Source organism: Anoplopoma fimbria, chromosome 21, assembly GCF_027596085.1.
Source record: "Anoplopoma fimbria isolate UVic2021 breed Golden Eagle Sablefish chromosome 21, Afim_UVic_2022, whole genome shotgun sequence".
In the NCBI taxonomy this organism is placed as follows: domain Eukaryota; kingdom Metazoa; phylum Chordata; class Actinopteri; order Perciformes; family Anoplopomatidae; genus Anoplopoma; species Anoplopoma fimbria.
In genome coordinates this window covers 15,792,654-15,812,780 of record NC_072469.1, presented here as the reverse complement: position 1 = coordinate 15,812,780, position 20,127 = coordinate 15,792,654, and the positions used below count along the sequence as shown (strand labels likewise).

General features: G+C 38.6%; 2 protein-coding genes across 5 annotated transcripts; both read left to right on the top strand.

Annotated features, from left to right (window-relative positions):
- Positions 1-25: 25 nt before the first annotated feature.
- Positions 26-10,297, top strand: LOC129110730 (copine-3-like). 4 transcript variants are annotated; one of them, XM_054622922.1, is made up of 17 exons: positions 37-104; positions 1,418-1,602; positions 1,743-1,922; positions 2,115-2,189; positions 2,279-2,350; positions 2,727-2,807; positions 2,952-3,041; positions 4,779-4,877; positions 5,059-5,145; positions 5,447-5,506; positions 5,703-5,836; positions 6,604-6,658; positions 6,818-6,869; positions 7,316-7,449; positions 7,644-7,880; positions 7,990-8,104; positions 8,855-8,945. In XM_054622922.1, exons 2-16 carry the CDS (start codon positions 1,444-1,446, stop codon positions 8,098-8,100), a joined length of 1,626 nt encoding a protein of 541 aa, XP_054478897.1. In that variant the 5' UTR covers positions 37-104; positions 1,418-1,443; the 3' UTR covers positions 8,101-8,104; positions 8,855-8,945. The 4 variants fall into 4 exon arrangements, with proteins under 4 accessions (XP_054478896.1, XP_054478897.1, XP_054478894.1 ...); XM_054622921.1 differs by lacking the exon at positions 7,990-8,104 and having other exon boundaries at positions 26-104; positions 1,438-1,602; positions 8,855-10,297; XM_054622919.1 differs by lacking the exon at positions 7,990-8,104 and having other exon boundaries at positions 8,855-10,296.
- An 842-nt stretch (positions 10,298-11,139) lies between these two features.
- On the top strand, positions 11,140-20,053 carry LOC129110749 (copine-3-like). The gene is given in 17 exon segments (XM_054622943.1): positions 11,140-11,416; positions 11,863-12,031; positions 12,381-12,560; positions 13,240-13,314; positions 13,400-13,471; positions 13,575-13,655; positions 13,969-14,058; positions 14,950-15,048; positions 15,307-15,393; positions 15,532-15,591; positions 15,696-15,829; positions 15,970-16,024; positions 16,147-16,198; positions 16,317-16,450; positions 17,311-17,547; positions 18,674-18,764; positions 18,767-20,053. Coding segments are annotated over 16 exon segments (1,614 nt in total). The 5' UTR covers positions 11,140-11,416; positions 11,863-11,899; the 3' UTR covers positions 18,802-20,053.
- Positions 20,054-20,127: the final 74 nt, after the last annotated feature.

Here is a 20,127-nt window from a genome sequence, read left to right as displayed (position 1 = left end):
AACTAGAATCGAGCGCGCCGGGCACCGCCCACCGCAGCGCCCCGGTCTGTCGTTTCTGTTTGCTACTGGCTGACGGCTAGCCACGCAGCTAGCAGGCTAACAAGGTAGGACGTTTAAAGTGGACATGATGCTGTTTTTGCCGTAAAAGTAAATATTGAGGTTAGACAAAAGTTTTTACTTGTACGTTACTTAAAGCTACAGGACTGATATGGTACCTATGCTGTAATGTTCCGAGTATCACGTGATCTTTAGCTGGAAATTAGCTGGAAAAGGGCGTCGACTCGTTTAAGTGATCCCTTACTAAGTTAATGATAGTAACCTAGCAGCTTAGCTAATGCGCGTTACATTTGACCACACTGATATAAGGTTAGTTAAACCACACTGATATAAGGTTAGTTAAACCACACTGATATAAGGTTAGTTAAACCACACTGATATAAGGTTAGTTAAACCACACTAGTTAAACCACACTGATATAAGGTTAGTTAACCACACTGATATAAGGTTAGTTAAACCACACTGATATAAGGTTAGTTAAACCACACTGAAACCACACTATAAAGGTTAGTTAAACCACACTGATATAAGGTTAGTTAAACCACACTGATATAAGGTTAGTTAAACCACACTGATATAAGGTTAGTTAAACCACATTGATATAAGGTTAGTTAAACCACACTGATATAAGGTTAGTTAAACCACACTGATATAAGGTTAGTTAAACCAGTGGTTCTCAAATGGGGGTACGTGAAGGCACTCCAGGGGGTACTTGAGATTTTTAAAGAATATATTTAAAATTAGCATCCATTCAAAATAGTTATTTAATAAATATTCAATAACATATAAGTGTAAGTTCATGAACTGAATTCAATGCAACAATGCAATCTTCAGTGTTGACAGTTTAATAAATCAGACACTGATGGCAGAGCGCTGTGTATTACACCTTTATTTCAACCAGAAATGCTTTGGCTGGTTAGGGGGTACTTGGCTGAAAAAATATTTCACAGGGGGTACATCACTGAAAAAAGGTTGAGAACTACTGAGTTAAACCACATTGATATTAGGTCAGTTAAACCACATTGATATTAAGGTCAGTTAAACCACATTGATATTAGGTCAGTTAAACCACATTGATATTAGGTCAGTTAAACCACATTGATATAAGGTTAGTTAAAACTACGTTGATATAAGGTTAGTTAAAACTACGTTGATATAAGGTTAGTTAAACTGAACAAGTAAACAATATGAACGTCTGCTAAACAAACAGCGATGGAGCAAATGTTGTACAGATACAGTCGGCTGCTGCTCTCAGTATAAGCCGTCTCTCGTCCGTGACTTGAAATGACAATGGGTGTGGTCTACTAAATGTTCCCTTTCAACTTTTGTAAGAATGTGTAATTGTGTTTCTGTTCGTCAGTTCCTGTGTGTGTCCTGCAGGCTGTGATGGCAGCAGGGGGAACCCCGGGGCCAAAGGTCACTGACTGTGTGACCAAGGTGGCACTGAGCATCTCCTGTGAGAAACTGCTGGACATGGATGCCTTCTCAAAGTCTGACCCTCTGTGTGTGCTTTTCATGAACAGCTCAGGGCCTCACTGGTGTGAGGTAAGCAGGTTTAATCTAAAAAGCCAGAATTGACCCCCATCTTGTAAAGATACACAACAACAACTGCATTTGCTGTCAAAAAAAAGTGTCTGACTGGAGAAAAAAAAAGTTGTTGACTCTGATACATGTATCCGTGATAGATTGGCCGGACAGAGAAAATCGAGAACTGCCTTAATCCCAAGTTTTCCAAGACTTTTGTCATTGACTACTACTTTGAGATGGTGCAGAAACTGAGGTTTGAAGTGTACGACATTGACAGCAACACCTGCAGTCTAAATGATGCTGACTTCCTGGGAGAACTGGAGTGTACCTTGGGACAGGTTAGCACACTTTGCTTCCTACAAAAAGTCATCATCACACATGCTTATTCATCAAGATTTTTTCTTTTCACTAGGGTTAAGCATAAAAAAACACATACTAACCCTTTTCTATTTTTTTTAGAGTGGTGTTGAGACCGTGTCACTTCCAGTGAGAAATTACTATTTGATTCAGAAAAGTGTTTTTCTGTCCAGGTGGTGTCTTCAAGGAAACTAACAAGACCGCTTGTCATGAAGGACAAGACGCCTGCAGGGAAAGGAAACATCACTGTGAGTAACTGTCATTCAGATTGGCAATGACATCAGAAGGGTTAGAGATATTTTATATTTTTAACACAAAGCTGTTTCATGTTTTGTAGATATGTGCTGAAGAAATAACTGACAACAGGGTGGTGGAATTTGAAGTTGCAGGTAGAAAACTGGATAAAAAGGTATTTATTACTACTGCACATTTGTATTATTTTTCAGAAATATTAAGATATTGTATATGATCCTACTGGAGTAAAACATTCTGAAATGTTACTGTCATCTTTGCTACTGGAGATGAGTTTTTATGAATATAAAAACGTTTTCTAATTTGTTAGTTTTACTACAATTTGCTACACGCATTAATATCTCTATGTCCACTGGATTAAAATGGAGGCTCTTCCATTAATTTACCTGTTGCAGTGGTGAATCGCAGTATTGGAGCTCCATTAATGATGGCTATTTTCATTCACTACACACAAGTTTAGCACTGAGTGAACCTACTCAGAGTTGATTTAACTGACTTGAACAGCTTCATATAGTTTTCTTACTTATTTCCAGGATTTCTTTGGCAAGTCCGACCCTTTCCTGGAATTCTACAAGCAGGCAGAAACTGGATGGCAGCTCGCTCACAGGACAGAGGTACAGATATATTCGTGGGGAACATATAGTCCAAGGATTCTTGGGCAAGTAAAGTCATGACTAGAGTTTGTATTAAGTTTTGAATTGTATGCAGTTAATGCATGTCAACTGTCTAAATATTCTTTAATCTGTGTTGTTATATAGGTGGTTAAAAACAACCTAAACCCAGTATGGAGACCATTCCGAATCCCGCTGCAGTCACTCTGTGGAGGTGATGTGGAGAAATCTATAAAGGTACATACACACACACAAACACACACAGACTCTCACATTGACTGCAAGACACTGTGACTGATGGCACGGCAGCCGTCTCATCCTGGCTTTAGTGGTGTCCTAATGTGTTATGGAAATGGTGACTGGGAATTCTCTCTGGATGTAAAAGCTTGTTTTCCTCTCGTTCAGTGATTGATAAGCTTTACTCAATGTATCTGAATTTTCCAAAGTTGTTTTCTCATCCATGCAGAAGCAAAGTGCCTGTGAGATTTGGCAAAACTGATACAGGGAACATTCCAAATGGGATTATCTCAAAGAATAGACCAAATATATTTTACAGCTTCTCTCATACATTAATGTGAAAGATGTTTTTTCAGCCCAGCTAAACATCCACGATAAAATACACATATTTTTTATCACGAAAGCATTTTCATTTTGTCATGTAGAATCAAGACTGAATCAAGGCCACAGTGTGGACCCTGTCTGTGTTTTATTGATTGCCTCTTGTGCATATCAAATTATCTGATAATCTTGGTAGAAATAAGGAAAATGTATTTTAGCATTAGTTTATGTATGTTGTTTTTTTGTTTCTATCCTCTAACCCTGTAAAAGCACACTTGTCAGGAAGGGATGCTTTCCAGTCTACGGTGCAAGTGAGTTTATGGTCTCCACCGTGAGTCCTCTTCACGTGAAGGATGCAGTGTCTTTGATAGGACAGGCCAAAGTCCTCTTACGCATCTATGTCTATCTTAAAGGAGTACGTCAACAATTTCAGGAGTTTGGCTCATTGGTCAACTTACCTGTTAAATGATGAGATCATCCAGAGGTCCAGGTCGACAACTTGATTTGAGAGTGGGAGAGTAGCATTAATTCAAAATGGATTGAAGAACAACAGGAAGTATTTGCAAAACTAAATTATAAGATATCAAGATACCCAGATAGGTGTGGTAGTTTTTGTCAGTTAATAAATAAATACTAAATACAACACACCAAAATGTACTGATTTCCCTGTTTACGTAGGATATATGAAGTTAATGTGTCATAGAACACTGTGCTTTAAAGTCCTGTTGATCATAATAAATCTGTCCCCATTGAGTATGTAAGGTTAAATATATTTTATTGTTAATGCTTATGAAATAGATAGATATGTAGCCCATACAATGAAATATAACTTATTTTTCTGTCAGTGCTAGTAGCCTATTATAATTCATCTTATTTATTATTTAAAATGACCAACTGTTACATTATGTTTCAACATGTAAGTTGACTAATGGGACAAATTCCCAAATGGTAGACGCTTTCTGTTAAAATGGATTCCTTTTTTAGTTATCCATTAACGTTCTTAGCTAATCATCTCGTAGTCTGACAGTAGCATCAAACAGTTTGTCTGATCCGTAGTGGTTGCTCCATGCTGTGCGTAGACCTGTTTTGCCTGAACCTTCAACACTGAAGGTGTATATACCCAGAATCTGCACGGTGCAGATTCTGGGTATATACTCTGTGTGTCTTTATCTTAAGGAGGTAGTGAGACCTTTCCCCTTTCAATTTGCCAATTAGAAGGCTTGTGTGTGTGTTTCTGTTACATTTTTCAATATCAGGGTGTTGTCTCACATTTGAAGCTTCACCCCAAAGCATGCTTTTTTTCGACTCATCTGCTTTGATTTTCACACACTGATGCCAGTTTATCATTTTATTTATTTCCTCTCAAGAGAATTGACTGGATTTGTCTTGTTTCTCCAATCTGTCTGTGTTTCCCAGGTAGATTGTTATGATTACAACAGCAGTGGATCTCACGACTTTATCGGCTCATTTGAGACCACACTCTCCCAAATTCAGCAGGCATCAGAAACATATGCGGTGAGCTCTCTCTCTCTCTATCTCTGCGTGTGCTCATGTGTAAATGTTTGTTAGTGTTGACATGTTCCTGAAGCATGAACAAAAAAAGGCTTCTCTCCCACGTTTTTTCTCATAACAAGCATTTCATGAAGCTCTACAGTGATACTCTGACACTTGTGTGGTGTGTATGTGCTCTTCTCAGGCTGAGTATGAATGCATCAATAGCAAGAAGAAACAGAAGAAGAAAGGATACAAAAACTCTGGCATTATCATCGTAAAAAAATGCAAGGTACTGTGGTTTAAAATGTATTTTTTCTTTCTGAACAAATTTATCTTTGTTTAAGACATGCATACTTAACATGAATTGAGTTGCAAAATATAGAGATGTTCAAATGACAGTAGACCAGTGATGTTTCACACTAACTTTACATTAAAAACATTGTGTACAGACGTGTTCAATATTTTTGATCCTGCTACATGTTATAACATTCAAAGACCACTACAATGCAGTACCTCAGCATGCATGTTGTAACATTAATTTTTGGAACAGTTTCTGTACTGATTTCTGTGAACAATATTTATTTTCTTAGATTGTGAAGGAGTATACATTTCTGGATTACATAATGGGCGGCTGTCAAATTAACTTCACCGTGAGTACTACATCTTTTTATAAATCTTTGAAAAACGATGAAAAAATATCCGGGATATTGACATTTTATGTTTTTAGTTTTTTTTGTATTTCACTGTATAGTGAGGATTTAATGTTTTCAGGAAGCATTTATTATGATGTTGTAAAAGCATTATCCTATTTGTTTACCTCTGTTGTTACTCCTTCCCCTGGGGCAGATTGCCATAGACTTCACAGGCTCTAACGGGAATCCCAGCTCTCCCCAGTCCCTCCACTACATCAACCCTCAGGGCTATAATGAATACCTGGCTGCTATCTGGACAGTGGGTAATGTCATCCAGGACTATGACAGGTACATAGATTGTTATACATAAAGTGTTACTTTGGTAAACAAAGTAGAGGAAAAATACGCCATAAATCCTGTTAGCATAGCCGTGTTACTTCCTATAGCAAACTAGTCAGACAGGCAAAAACAAAAACACCAACAGTTAATGTCAGGTTTTTTTTGTCTACACCTCAGGAATCACTGATGTCTAAATTGAATGATGTAGGATTAATTCTGAAGACTAGTGGCACTAGCTAAATCAGTTTTTTAGTCAGACAAGATCAGTCTATAAAAACTATTCTCTCCTTACAGTGTATCCCGGGCAGATAAAGTTAAAATCCTGTACAACTACAGTAACAATCAGACCAGCACTCTCTCCTTATGATTTAAATAGTAATTCCAACAGCATAGATTAATTAATTTTCAGCACATGAGTTTATAGGAAGTTAGGGAGGAATTGAAATGTCCCAACTTAACATCCTGGTATTCCAAGTTTATAAAGTAATATTGTTTATTATAAACAGGCAACAGAACTTCCTCTCTCATAATGTTAATTGATACAATCGATGTGAAAATGTATCAGTGTATTTAATATGAGATGCAGGGACGAGCATTCAGAGCACACAGCTCTTTCCGTAAACGCCCTGTCATATCTGAATAGAGCTGTAAGGAACATTAGTGTAAAAGTTAACCATCTCTGAATGACAAAATGCCATCCTGAGGGCTCTAGTCTAATCCTTTGTATATCTAAACTTACTAAAACAACAACACCTGTTTTGTTTCACTTCCTGTAGTGACAAAATGTTCCCTGCTTTTGGATTTGGAGCCCAGATCCCTCCTTCGTGGCAGGTGATTGTTTGTGTTAGTTAAAACGTACTTGGATGTTTGATAGGCATTGCGCCATTTTTTCAATACATTCTGTAATGCATGAAAAAACTTGTCTTGGAACTCGAGTCGTCTCAGATAAATTGCCATGGGATCCAGATTAATAGTTGTTTGTGTTCGCAGGTCAGCCACGAGTTTCCCATCAACTTCAACCCGGCAGATCCGTTTTGTGCAGGTGATATAGACTGAAGCTGATGTGTGTTCAATGAGACAGAACAGGACATGTAGGACTTTTAGTTGTTCACAGATTTGGTTTGGCACAATATGACATGAGATTGGGCATCATTTGTTTTTCCACAAAAAATGTGGTATCGGTTGGTCAAATCATACATGTAGATTCTACAACAAAAATTCCAATAGGCTTTGAAGTCTCTTATCAAACAAAAAATAATTTGCTGCATGTTTCTGTTTAAAGTTCTCACAGGAAGTGTCAACTTTTCACCTGTAATTTGCTTTGCGCAGCAGTTTGTCTGTATCCCATTAATTGATCGCCATGTTGCAGTGTGCTGTCCATTTATGATCGTGCTGAATTTCAGGGAAATATGTATCAAACGATAATCAATATGTCCCATAACATTTAAGTTCTGTTCACCTGTGTGTGTGTGTGTTTGTGGTTTTTAGGCATAGAGGGTGTGGTCCAAGCCTACCAGCAGTGTCTGCCCCAGGTGAAGCTTTACGGCCCCACAAACTTTTCCCCGATCATCAACCACGTTGCCCATTTTGGCAGGCAAGCCATACAGCAGGAAACTGCCTCTGTGAGTTGCTGGAAGTTGCTACAACTCCATCAAGTATATTTTATATTTGTGGCTGTTGTGTGCAAATGTTTGTTATTGTGGTTTTAAAGTAGCTACTAAACGGAGACAACATAATCTCGATCAGTTCTTCTTTTCCACACAATACCAAGCATTCTGTTTCATTTGTTGTTCGCTCTTATGTCAATGTTTCACAGCAATACTTTGTTCTGCTGATCATCACTGACGGAGTGATCACAGACATGGATCAGACACGCAGCGCCATCGTCAACGCCTCTCGTCTGCCCATGTCGATCATCATCATTGGAGTAGGGGGGGCCGACTTCAGCGCCATGGAGTTCCTGGATGGGGACGATGGAAATTTACGCTCTGCTGCAGGCGAGGCTGCCATGCGGGACATTGTGCAGTTCGTGCCATTCAGGCAGTTCCAAAATGTAAGCTATGTCATGAGGCAAAGTCTTTGTAGGCACGCACCACATAAGCTTCTTTACAGTTGTTTAATGATGCATACATTCATTTGAATGTCTAAACATCTTATTTCAGGCAGGCACTGCAGCCCTTGCCCAAAGCGTACTGGCAGAGTTGCCTGACCAAGTGGCCTCCTTCTTCAATTTATTTGACCTGAAGCCCCCCATCGAACCCAGTCCTTCCTAGAAATGTAGGAGCACGCCCGGCCCCCCATTCCTCTCCTTCTTACCGGCATTTGATCCAAAGCTGCATGCATATCAGTAGAAGCATAATTATACAACCTGCTTGCAAAACTATTTATTTGCAGTGAGCAGAAACGTCCTGGAGTCAGTAGGTGTTTATACACATTGTTTTTGTACGGATTAAACATACAAAATATAACATAAACATAAGATATAAGCTGTTTCCTGTCTTTGTGTGACACTAAATTAACCGGCCATATAGTTAATGTTCAGATATGAGAGCGCAGTATTAATCTAACTCTGCCTGAAAGTAATATAATATTTCCCATAATGTCAAACTATTGCTTTAATGTTTAAAAATCTGAATAAATACCAATAACATTTATATGTTGTGGGAAGTATGTTGCCATTACACTTGTATAATCTGTACTAGTGTAGTCATTGACCTCATTAGCGTAACCTATTTTTGCAGGTTATTTGACAACTGCTTTTTTAAAAAATTATATATTTACTTTACAGAGTTGTTTTCGAAGCTTGTGACATTTTTGTAAGTGTAACAATAGAGACAGACTGGCAGTAAAATAAGATGTGAAAGTGATGCCACTGTCAGTGTAGAGACAAAGATCTCTCTTGGAAACATTTATATACTGATCATACTTGAATATTTATCAAATCAGTGTAACACACAGACACCTGTGGCTCATTTCTGCAGCCCACTGCTTCTCTTATTTGGTTCTCTCTCTGCTGCTTCGCTTTAGGGTCCTCAAGAAATGCTTGCTCAGAGCGTCTTGGCAGAAGTACCAGGTCAGGTGGCGGACTTCTTCAGAACCATGCGTTTGAAGCCACCCAACAGCGACACACCTCTCCCTGACCTCTCAGCATCAGCACCCCCTCAGTGACCAACTTTTCCCCTCTACAGTCTACCGCATGCAACATCCAGTCAGTCATGTTATAACTTGTAATTACCATGTACCATTAGTATAAAGCCATAGTACACAGATATTGTGTACATTTACTAACATGTACTTAACTCAGATATTTAATGTGACACATATGTCTCAATGTGACTCAAGTGCCAGGATTGTTGAGATTCATGGTCATTTATTATTTGATTGATCTGCACAGTCTACTGCATTGCTTTCAACTATTTTAAACTCAGCCATCCTATTAATCTGTCAGAATCTCTAAATGAAAGGGCTGGACTACTCTGTGTTTTCCATGTTTATGCTTTTATTTCCTCCTGCATCTCCATATCATAATGACCACTTTTGTGTTGGTTCTCACTCTTTAATGTGTCCTTGGGAAATGAAGCATACATTTCCATTGAAATCATGGATTTTGGACACAGCTGTGCTATATTAAATACAATTCAGTCAGGTTTACATGGATCAGTACATAATGTACGTAAAAGTTTGCCTTAATTAATACCTTTTGTAGATTTTATGCTACCAAAACGATTACATTGTACCTTTACTGCTATTTCGTCAGTCAGTTTTTTTTTTTTTTTTTTTAATTCTCTTTCATATGTGATTTTGTCATATTTTGTGATATGAGTGTTAACAATAGAAGCAATTGATTACATCAGTAAGCTTCATGCATGCAGCTGTAATGCATGTTTACGCCAATGAACACTAGAAGTTGACTCTGTCTTAAGACATTGTAAAACATATCACTTTACTGGCCTTATACATTTCATTCAGTGTACATGTATAGTTAATATACATGGATCACTGTGGCAGTCTTATTATACTTGTCTATGTCATTCACTTTGATTTTATTGATATGTTTTGTAAATATATGCAATGCAATAAACAAAAATATCTAAGCACGTACAAAATAGCCAGCTTCTATTTCAGTATTTTTTTATATAAAAATATTAGATCATTTGGAAGTGTTTTTTGTTTTGTTTACCACTGCCTTTCTGTCCTGACATTAAATAAGCACTGTATGTATTTTAACAATGTAGTGATTCATATTCACGACAAATTTTGTAACAACCAAAGTATTGTAACACTGGACTTTGTCCTAGGATGTGCATCTAAAAGAAAATGAATACAGTTCCCTGTCAGTTCTTAACACTCGTGCACACATACCCACACATGTATTGAGTGATACTACGATGCAGCTTCACCTCCGTTCTAATGTGAATGTGTCAATATGTCAGTATAATATTACGTTTGACTTTTCTCTTAGCTGATTGTTGTCATGATTTTACAATCATGTGCGTTTAGTGGCATATAGTCGTTACATTTATATTGGTTATCCCTGTCAAAATTAAACAACTGAGCTTCAGCTTTATGTGGTGGCAGTGCTTCAGGAATCCTTGATCAATCTTCCTTGATGCAAGTTGTAGTCAAACAGAGTGTATTTAAGATAAAATCATGTTTGTTAATTGCCCTCTCGTTGTCAGAAATGACCTTGGCATTATAATGTTTCAGGCATCACCAATGCTGTTCACAGTCATGTCAATACTGATGTTAATATAATGTCAATGTGTATCTTGTTTTCAAACAATATGAAGCCCTGCAGTGTGTGCTTCTGCCTCCTGGTGGCCACACTGTGTAACTGCAGAACAACATTAAATTGATCAAGTTCGCGTCATTGCAAAAAAAAGCACATTTACTAATACAGGAAGTCTTCTTATGTCAGTAGAATGTCACATGTCTAATATTCGTAGACGGGCTCTGCACACTACTGAATCTTCCGGTGACCATTTCAAAATAAAACTTTCAACCCTGACAGCGATTTAACACGCAGTGACCACAGGAGTATGTCATGACTCTACACACATCACAACAACAATCAACTCTTAAATGTCCCCTACAGCTATAAACCCTGAACCCTCAGTGAGTTAATTGACGTAACCTAGTAACGCGAGTGTGAGAAGCTGCAACGGCTTACAAAATGTGTGAACACTTAATAATCTGTGTTAAACACGTTACCATGACAACTTCACAACACGTGACGTAGAATTGTGGATATTTCTGCTCTCTTATTTTAACGTGTTTACAGGCTAGGGTCGGGCCTGACGGATAATAATTAACTACGACTTCCGGTGAGGAAAGTGATAAACGTTTAAAACTAGAGAGCCGTTAGCCGTTCGGTGTGGCGAATGTCAGTTAAGTCGTTATTGTCTATCGTCGTTGGAGCACACGTGAGGATGTGTCGTTAGTGGGCGTCACGTGTTGAAGGCAGACATGTAGGTTAACGTCCTCGCAACACTTTCGCATTCGAGAGGTAGAGACCGTGTTGCTAAGCTGTCGTTCGTTCCGAGCCGCCAACGAAGTGTGTTCTTACTCTGAGTCCACCAACGGTTAACGGTAGGTTTGGAATTTAAATCTCCGTTTGAATGTGGGCGGAAGTTAACGCGCCAAACGAGCAGCTATTTATTAATGGGCTGCTTTAGCAACAACAGCCCCAGTTAGCTTGCTAGCATTGGTCGCTGTGCTTCCCCTTACTGTAGCTCATCCGCTCTTGTCTTCATCTCTGCTGGTGTTGTGTTGGTTTGTTCTCTCCAAAGTTTGAAGCCTAGCAAACATTAGCTTAATGTAGTAAACAAACTATATTTGATATTTACACCGTCATCATACTGATACTTGCCAAGTCACGAAGGTAATAAGGTTAACGCCCTCAAAACAAAACATTGTTAATGGAAATGATCTTTGAGTGATTACGTCAGTAGGAGTTTAACAGTCATGCACATTTGTATAAATATGCATTTGAATACGTGGTGTTCACACAGTCTCTGCGTGTGTTGCCTCTCCAGCTCGTTACCAGTCAGACACCGCTGTCTATGGTTAGACATGGCTGCCCAGTGTGTCACCAAGGTGGAGCTGACTGTGTCCTGTGAGAACCTGCTGGATAAAGACATCGGCTCCAAGTCCGACCCTCTCTGTGTGCTTTTGATGAGCAGCTCTGAATCCCAGTGGTATGAGGTCAGTAGGATGTCTGGATCCGAATAACATTTATTTTGAAAGGGAAACAATGATTCTCAAGAGACATCCCCTGCTCTGAGAAACGGATAATGTGGGGTATTTTAAGTACTTTTTACTCGGGTGTGGCAGTTATCTCACTGCTGCAACTGCAAGAGAAAATCTTAGCGCAGTGTTAATCGTTAAGCCTCAGAAATAGAAAACCCAGTGTTGTGTAAAGCAGCAGTCGCATCATGTCAATTTCCTGTTTCGTCAGTGCATGTGTGACAATACATTTTACTGTTCAGACTCATGGATCTCTTTAAATGTGTGCATGTAGCAAAGCATAAAGCAATCTGACCTTTCTTAATAGGTGGGCCGCACAGAGAAAGTCCAGAATTGCCTCTGCCCAAAGTTTGCCAAAAAGTTTGTCATCGACTACTACTTTGAAATAGTGCAGAAACTGAAGTTTGGGATTTATGACATCGACAACAAAACTGTTGATTTGAGCGATGATGACTTCCTGGGGCAACTGGAGTGCACCTTGGGCCAGGTACGTTTTCCCGCTCTTCTTCTGGAATGACACAATGCACTTTTGAGAGTTTGGCTTTATGTTGTGTTGAATGTTTCAATCCCTACTTTGAGTTTCACCAAATAAAGTTTGTACGTTTTTGGTAACAGTTCCACTCAGTATACAGGTTCATTATAAACTGACATAACTATGGCTGTCCTCGACAGGATTTTGTCAATTTAATAAATGAGTTAATTGAATTGACAGATCTGTAAAATTGCGTTTCTCCACAAGGAATTACACAAAGGCAACACTTTAAATAAGTTCATGTGTGCCAACACATTTTTGGGGAAAAAGCCTTTAAAAAAAAAAAAAAAAAAAAAAAAAAAAAAAAAGACCCATCAACTCAAGAAATCTTTGTCGACTTAACCCAAAACGACTGATTAGTCAACAAATCGACCAAAAGGGAGACATCCCAAGACATCCCAGTCTTGTGAGGACACATCCTATGCTGTAATAACAGACTGTTACAGACCAGATTTAACATCCCTGATAAGCTCTTCCTGTGTCGGCTCTCAGAGTAATTTGACCCCAAAAGTTCACTCTGCCGGGTTGTTTTGGATGTTTGCCTCCTGGTTAGGAGGCTGCTGCGTTGCACTGGTCTGCTGCTTTGGCTTTTGCTGCTTCTTATTTGTTAACTTGCTTTTGTATTTCCTTTTAGGTTGTGTCCAGTAAGAAACTGACCCGACCACTTGTCTTGAAGAACAAGTCCCCTGCAGGAAAAGGGACTATCACAGTGAGTTACAGAGAGAGCTAGAGAGAAATGTTGCAATGTTTTTTGTTTTTTCCTCTGTTATTTATTGATCTTCTATTCTGTGTAGATCAGTGCAGAGGAGATAAAAGATAACCGGGTGGCCAATTTTGAAGTTGAAGCAAGGAAGCTAGATAACAAGGTATGGGTGATTCTTTTAGAAATATGCCATGCTGTTATTCATTTTTTAAATATTCAGGTGCATTATACTTATTGGTGTCTTTCATTACTTTATTCTTTTACAGGATTTCTTTGGGAAGTCCGACCCTTACCTGGAATTCTACAAGCAGACAGCGACTGGATGGCAACTTGCTCACAGGACCGAGGTATACATTAATGCGAAATGACAGAAAGCTGTGGAAAGAAAGTTACAATTAGTTATAAAAGTATTGTTCTAATAACCCTTTCATTCCTTTCCTGCCACAAACCAAATAAATATTCACAGATTAAAAGTGATCTGCTTATGCTAATTAATCCCTCTCCCCCATTTTAACTAATTAACAATAGGTTTAAACATGTTGACAATATTTTTGACTGCAAAAAGGATGACCAAATATAATTTCAGTTACCTTTTAAGAATCTGCACAAGTTCTATAGAGTATTCTGCACCTGTATAACTTTCATAAATTCTCCCCTCAGGTGGTGAACAACAACTTGAACCCAACATGGAAACCCTTTCGAATCCCCCTGCAGTCTCTCTGTGGAGGAGACATGGAAAAACCTATAAAAGTACCCTAAATTAATTTTCTTACCTTACCTACCTGCACATGTGAAATACATTATTTTAACCTGCCACTTGCACTTTGATCTTTTTGGTTGAGTGGCACTATGTATTCTTATTGTCAAGACCTAATACAACTTTCTTGAAGGTGAAAATCATTTTCCGAGCCTCAGATATCTCAAAACATTGTTGTAGTATATTAAGTACTAGCTTGATGATGTATACTTTTTGAACTTCTGAAGCACACATGTCAGGAAGGAAGCGGTTTTCAACCAAACGGTACAAGTGAGTTACCCAGTTTGTTACAGTGTTTTCTTCATCTTACCATCACTTAATGGGTGAAGTTTGTGTATGGAGTAGATAGGGGGAGATACACAACGATGCCTGAGTTTAGTCGCAGTCTGTCCAAGTTTCCTTCATCCAACTGGATCCTATCATAAAATGCATTTGTCTGAAACTACACTTTACTCTTTAAGTAATTTTACTGTCTGCTTCTGTCTAGTACGATAGTATTACAAAGAGTTGTGTTTTAAATCTCACTTTTGCATGTTTTTGTTTCTTCTGTTTTCTGCATCTCCAGTTCTTTAAATAAACTAATGGGGTACGTTCACACATTCAAAACATTTTCACTGCTGTCCAGATAGTTTGGGTGTTATTTGCACAAATGTTCTGGATCTGCCTCCAGCCCAAATCAATGGAGGTGAATGGAATTCTCAAGTGTCCCAGTTACGTTGGATACTGCCGAGATCTGCTGTGAACTCGGCGTTATATTTTTTCCGGTTTTGGTGAACGTGCCCTCTAGTTTTTTCTGTGTGAAAAATTAAACAGTTTTCTTGTTTGCCACATCACTGTGTTTTTTTTATAATTTCTATTTGTATTTATTTTTTTACCTTTCACAGGTTGAGTGTTATGACTATGACGACGATGGCTCACATGATCTTATTGGAACCTTTGAGACCACAATGACACGCTTTCAGCAAGCATCACGAACATCTCCGGTATGTATGTGTGTTTACAACAACCAATATTTAAAATAATATATTAACATTCTCAACCAGCTTGAGGCGGCTCATTCTACTATTATTTGGTGTTATTGTAATTAGATTGATGGTCAAACCCCCTCATCCATGTGATTTAGTCTAGCCAAGAGCACCAACTACTGTAGTTCCAAACAAAATGTATATTTCAAACACACAACTTTTACTTTTAATGGCGTCTCTTACATTCACACCCATGCTTTTGTGTTTTGTTCTCAGGCAGAGTTTGAATGTGTCAACAGTAAAAAGAAACAGAAGAAGAAAGGCTACAAGAACTCTGGTGTTGTGAGCGTGAAGCTATGCCAGGTATAGACTGTTTTATTATTTTGTATCTTAAATGTCACTTCACTTGTGTGATTAGTCCTTGGATTTAAGACACAGTTTTGATTTGAGATTACATGCTCTCTAATACTCTTTTATAAAACTTATATTTGACCTTTTTAGGTGGTGAAGGAGTATACCTTCCTAGATTATATTATGGGAGGCTGTCAGATCAACTTCACTGTAAGTTTTGGTTTCTCTATTAATGCCTTTTTTAAATTATTTAGTATTTTTGGGCCACTAATAAGCTCTGCATGTCTGCCGGCTCCCTGAATGTTTTTTTGCAGGTGGCTATTGACTTCACAGGCTCCAACGGGGATCCCAGGTCTCCTCAGTCTCTGCATTACATTAGTCCTCAGGGTGTTAACGAGTACCTCTCTGCTATCTGGTCTGTGGGCAACGTCATCCAGGACTATGACAGGTATGTATGACACATCAAACACAGTCTAGTGCATTCCACACTTCATAGCTTCCAAATTGAAGAAATACTTCATCACCAGCATTTAAGTGACAAAATATTCTGTCACGAATGTACTAGTGATGTTTGTCCTTCCTGTGTAGTGACAAGATGTTTCCTGCCTTTGGCTTTGGAGCACAAACCCCTCCCACATGGCAGGTAAGACTTGTTGAACTACAAAATGCAGAAAAGAAGATGTGACTGCTGTTTGAATCAGATTGAAAAGTCATAAAGTAGTTTGACACAGGAACTGAAATCTGATGGTATTGTGTTTCTTTAAGGTTTCCCATGAGTTTCCTCTGAACTTCAACCCAGCAAATCCATTTTGTGCAGGTATGTATACAAATCATTGCACTGTTAATTTATTCGGTTATTTACAATATACAATTGTAGACAATGTGTATCGTGTTGATGGAAGCATGATCCCGTGTGTGTGTGTGTGTCTGTGTAGGCATTGAAGGTGTGGTGGAGGCCTACAGGGTGTGTCTGCCCCAGGTCAAACTCTACGGTCCCACCAACTTTTCCCCTATCATCAACCATGTAGCCACCTTTGCTAAGCAAGCACTCCAGCAGACAACTGCGTCAGTGAGTATTTGTCTGTTCACGCCATTACAAGTAATATGACTGCAGGCTGTCGTGGCTCGGCTCACAGCCCTGCATGCACAGAGACTCCATATTTAACAGATCAAGTACCATGAAACCAGTTCATCATCAATCATCTTTTGGCTGAAACAGTCCTGTGAAAAGGTTTGGTTGTCATTTTTACCCTTGCGCTGCCACTCCCTGTAGCATAATTCAGTAACACTGAATGTGCCACAATGGGCAAGATGGGGAAAGCTTCCCAGTACTCATTTTCTAATTCTTTGTACACACAATTCACAATGGAGCAAGATGATTAAATAATGGCCAGAGCACGGGAGTTTTATGATAATACCACAGTGATTTCCTCTTCAAGGTATTTTCAGATGCCAGGCCCCTGGTTGTTAGATTTGTATGCCCTGGAGAGGCATTGCCTTGAGTTGTCTGGTTGTCAATAGTTGGATATATGTAGATGTCTCTGTACCCCTTGGCTGAGGTATAATAAAGCAATAATAACTTCTTATAAGTCCTAAGTAATGCCAGTGTTGAAAAAATGTATCATCATTAATAATCAGTTTAAAATATTCACTTTATATCTTGTTTAATTTCATGCGTCTCATCTAACTATAAAGCAAGGGATTTCTGTGTGTCTGTATGTTCTTCACATATCTCGAGAGCTGCTATTCAGATCAACGTCACACTTTAGACACGCAACACAAAACTAACAACAAATAGGTTTGGATTTGAAACTTAGTGCACCTTGATCCTGTGTGTAAGAAGCATTTGGGTCTTTATCAAAATTTTGCACACAGTTCAGCCTGTTTAATAATTGATCTGCTACCTCTGTTGTTGCTGTCTCCCCGAAGCAATACTATGTTCTGCTGATCATCACGGACGGAGTGATCACAGACATGGATGAGACACGCAACGCCATTGTCAATGCCTCTCGTCTTCCCATGTCGATCATCATCATTGGAGTAGGGGGGGCCGACTTCAGTGCCATGGAGTTCCTGGATGGGGACGATGGACGTCTGCGCTCTCAGACCGGCGAGTCTGCCATGCGAGACATCGTCCAGTTTGTGCCATTCAGGCAGTTCCAAAATGTAAGTCACAGTTAAATCATCAGAAACCTTTTTTTACAGCACTGATCGCTATATAGAAGATGTGTGTATGTGAATAGGGTTCGCTTTGATTTCAGCAAAAAAAAAATCAATAAGCCAACTAATTTCTTTAAAAAAACTGCATGCCTTTCAACTTTTCACTGCGTCATTTTTTGGTTTAACTGGCTTCAACTGGCTTACAAATCCAAACATAGTATATCGTTTCCCAATCCAACACCAGCATACATGCCCAAACCGAGGGATCCCTAGCCCATCAACTTAGATCTTACTTAGCTTACTTTTGTTCCTTGTGTATTTATCTCTTTTCAGGCGCCCAGCCAGGCTCTTGCCCAAAGCGTATTGGCCGAGTTACCTCAGCAAGTGGCCTCCTTCTTCAGTTTATTCAAACTGAAGCCTCCCCATGATCCAAATCCTTCATAGGGGTACCCAAAATATTTATTATACATAAAATGAACCACCACCCTAGCCTGTGCTTGGCCGATATGAATAACCGCCTCACTGCATGAATCATCGCATGTTATGATTGCTATCCTCATTTTTTTAATACTTTTTTTTATACTACAACTTTTCCAACTTTGTTTTGCTAAAGATCCATCATCAGTGCTGAGCGAGAGATGGTACAATCAATTCTCTGTGAGGATCTGAAGCACCAGTGACCGGTCTCAGAAACGTATTCTTGTTTACATTAAAGGGAAAACTCCCCTGCTCAAATGCAAACTGTGCATATTTAATACATTTTTCTGTAGTACACCATAGTCAACAATCTGGCATGTCACCTTGAATCTTCAGCTTATTTCCAAAGTGAATAGGGCTGAAACAAGACAAAACTAAGAGGAAATGACAAAAACAATATTACTGCTTAAATTGCTTTCACTGTTGCTGCTCACTCCATATTTAAAGGCAACAAATACAAAGTCCAGAAAAAGTGGCAAAATAACTCGAAATTAAGTGGAAAAGCAAACATTTTTATATATATAATATTAAGAGTTGGAAGTTCCCCTTTAACGGTCTTTATCTGCATGGTGTTCTACCTCTCATTCATTAATTCTTCATTTAATTTAATCAATGGCAAAATCAGGATTTTATTTTTGTTTTTTTAACTCTTCAGGCTCCCCGAGAAGCACTGGCAAAGAGTGTGTTGGCAGAAGTACCAAGTCAGCTGATGGACTTTTTCAATACCATGAAGCTGAGTCCCCCAAACCCAATGCTGCACCAAACCCTGCAGGTACCATCTGATAATACAAGGAAGAAACCAGATACAGACCCATCTCCTCTTCTGCAGATATAAAGAAGATCCAAGCTTCACCTCACCACTATCAGACAAATGTCCTTCCTACATTTGCCTTTCTTAACCCTTGTTTTTCACCACCTTATGGCAGCGTGCAGCATAGTCAAAAACAACCACCCCAAACACACAATACATCGTCCATAAGAACTCCAAACTGTGTATTTTTAAGTGTCAAAATAGACCTAGCTTTTGTTAGATATTAGCATTCACGTGTGTTAATTTTAGCTGTTATTCAGTGCTACTGCATCTTAGAAATAGAAAACAAACATAATCATTCCGTTATTTTTGAAAAAAGATTCTGAGAAATGCACTTATTGTGTATTAAAGATACACAATACAAGGATTTAAGCATCCATTGAAACAGAATACCATACGACAAACACAATTCTCATTGCAGAATCACAGCACTGGGTACAAACTAGTCTGCTGCAGGCTTTTTATTGCAGAGTGTGCATTTTTTTTTATGCTTCCATCATCAAATTAATATAGTTTTGTAAAAGGCTTTTATGCATTAAGATAACAAAGGAGATCTTTTAATCATGAGAAACTTGTGTGACTAAGTTTATTTCATAGGTTAGTGGACCCCACTATACACAATGTTTACATCCTCACTGAAATAGCTGCAGCGCTGCTAGTAGCATAATTATGTACCTTTTAGCCAAGTAGCTTTGTTAATGTTAATGCACGCACATGCTTCCCTATGCACTCATCTAACTTTTTACTCATTACTCAATGAAATGCCAAACTCTGTGTGTAGGTTATAAACCTGTGTAAACCCAGAGCTGTTTAAACCTTAAGTATGAAATATTGTGATAACTAATTAGAAAGTGGTCTCATTGTTGATTTTAATTGTACATTTAATTGTACATTGTACATTTACTGTGGTCTGCCATTGTGCCAGTTATTTTTGGTTACTTTGCTGTTTGCTAGTTCCTGGACAAGGACTAGCAATTCCATATGTATGACTATTGTATATCAGTATTACACATGCTATCACCATAGAAATGAGATACAGTACTGCTTATTGAAATCTATGCACTGATAGTTTTTACTGGTTGCACGATGAAAGCTATAAACATGCACCTGATATATCATGTGGTATCCGCTTTAGTGCTGTAAAAGAAATGGATAATGTGCCTTTGGTTCAATATACAGAAAGGGCATCAAGATTCCTATTAAAGAATTTCTTATTCAATACAAGTTGTATTTTACATTTATTTTACAACTTTCAGCAATTCCCAGCCCTGTCATTTTCTTACAGAAATTACAATAGT

Coding starts and splice junctions, on each gene's coding strand:
- LOC129110730 (XM_054622921.1), top strand. CDS start 1,444: ATGGCAGCAGGGGGAACCCCGGGGCCAAAGGTCACTGACTGTGTGACC. Junction 2,190..2,278: donor CAGGGAAAGGAAACATCACT/GTGAGTAACTGT, acceptor CATGTTTTGTAG/ATATGTGCTGAAGAAATAAC. Junction 2,351..2,726: donor GTAGAAAACTGGATAAAAAG/GTATTTATTACT, acceptor ACTTATTTCCAG/GATTTCTTTGGCAAGTCCGA.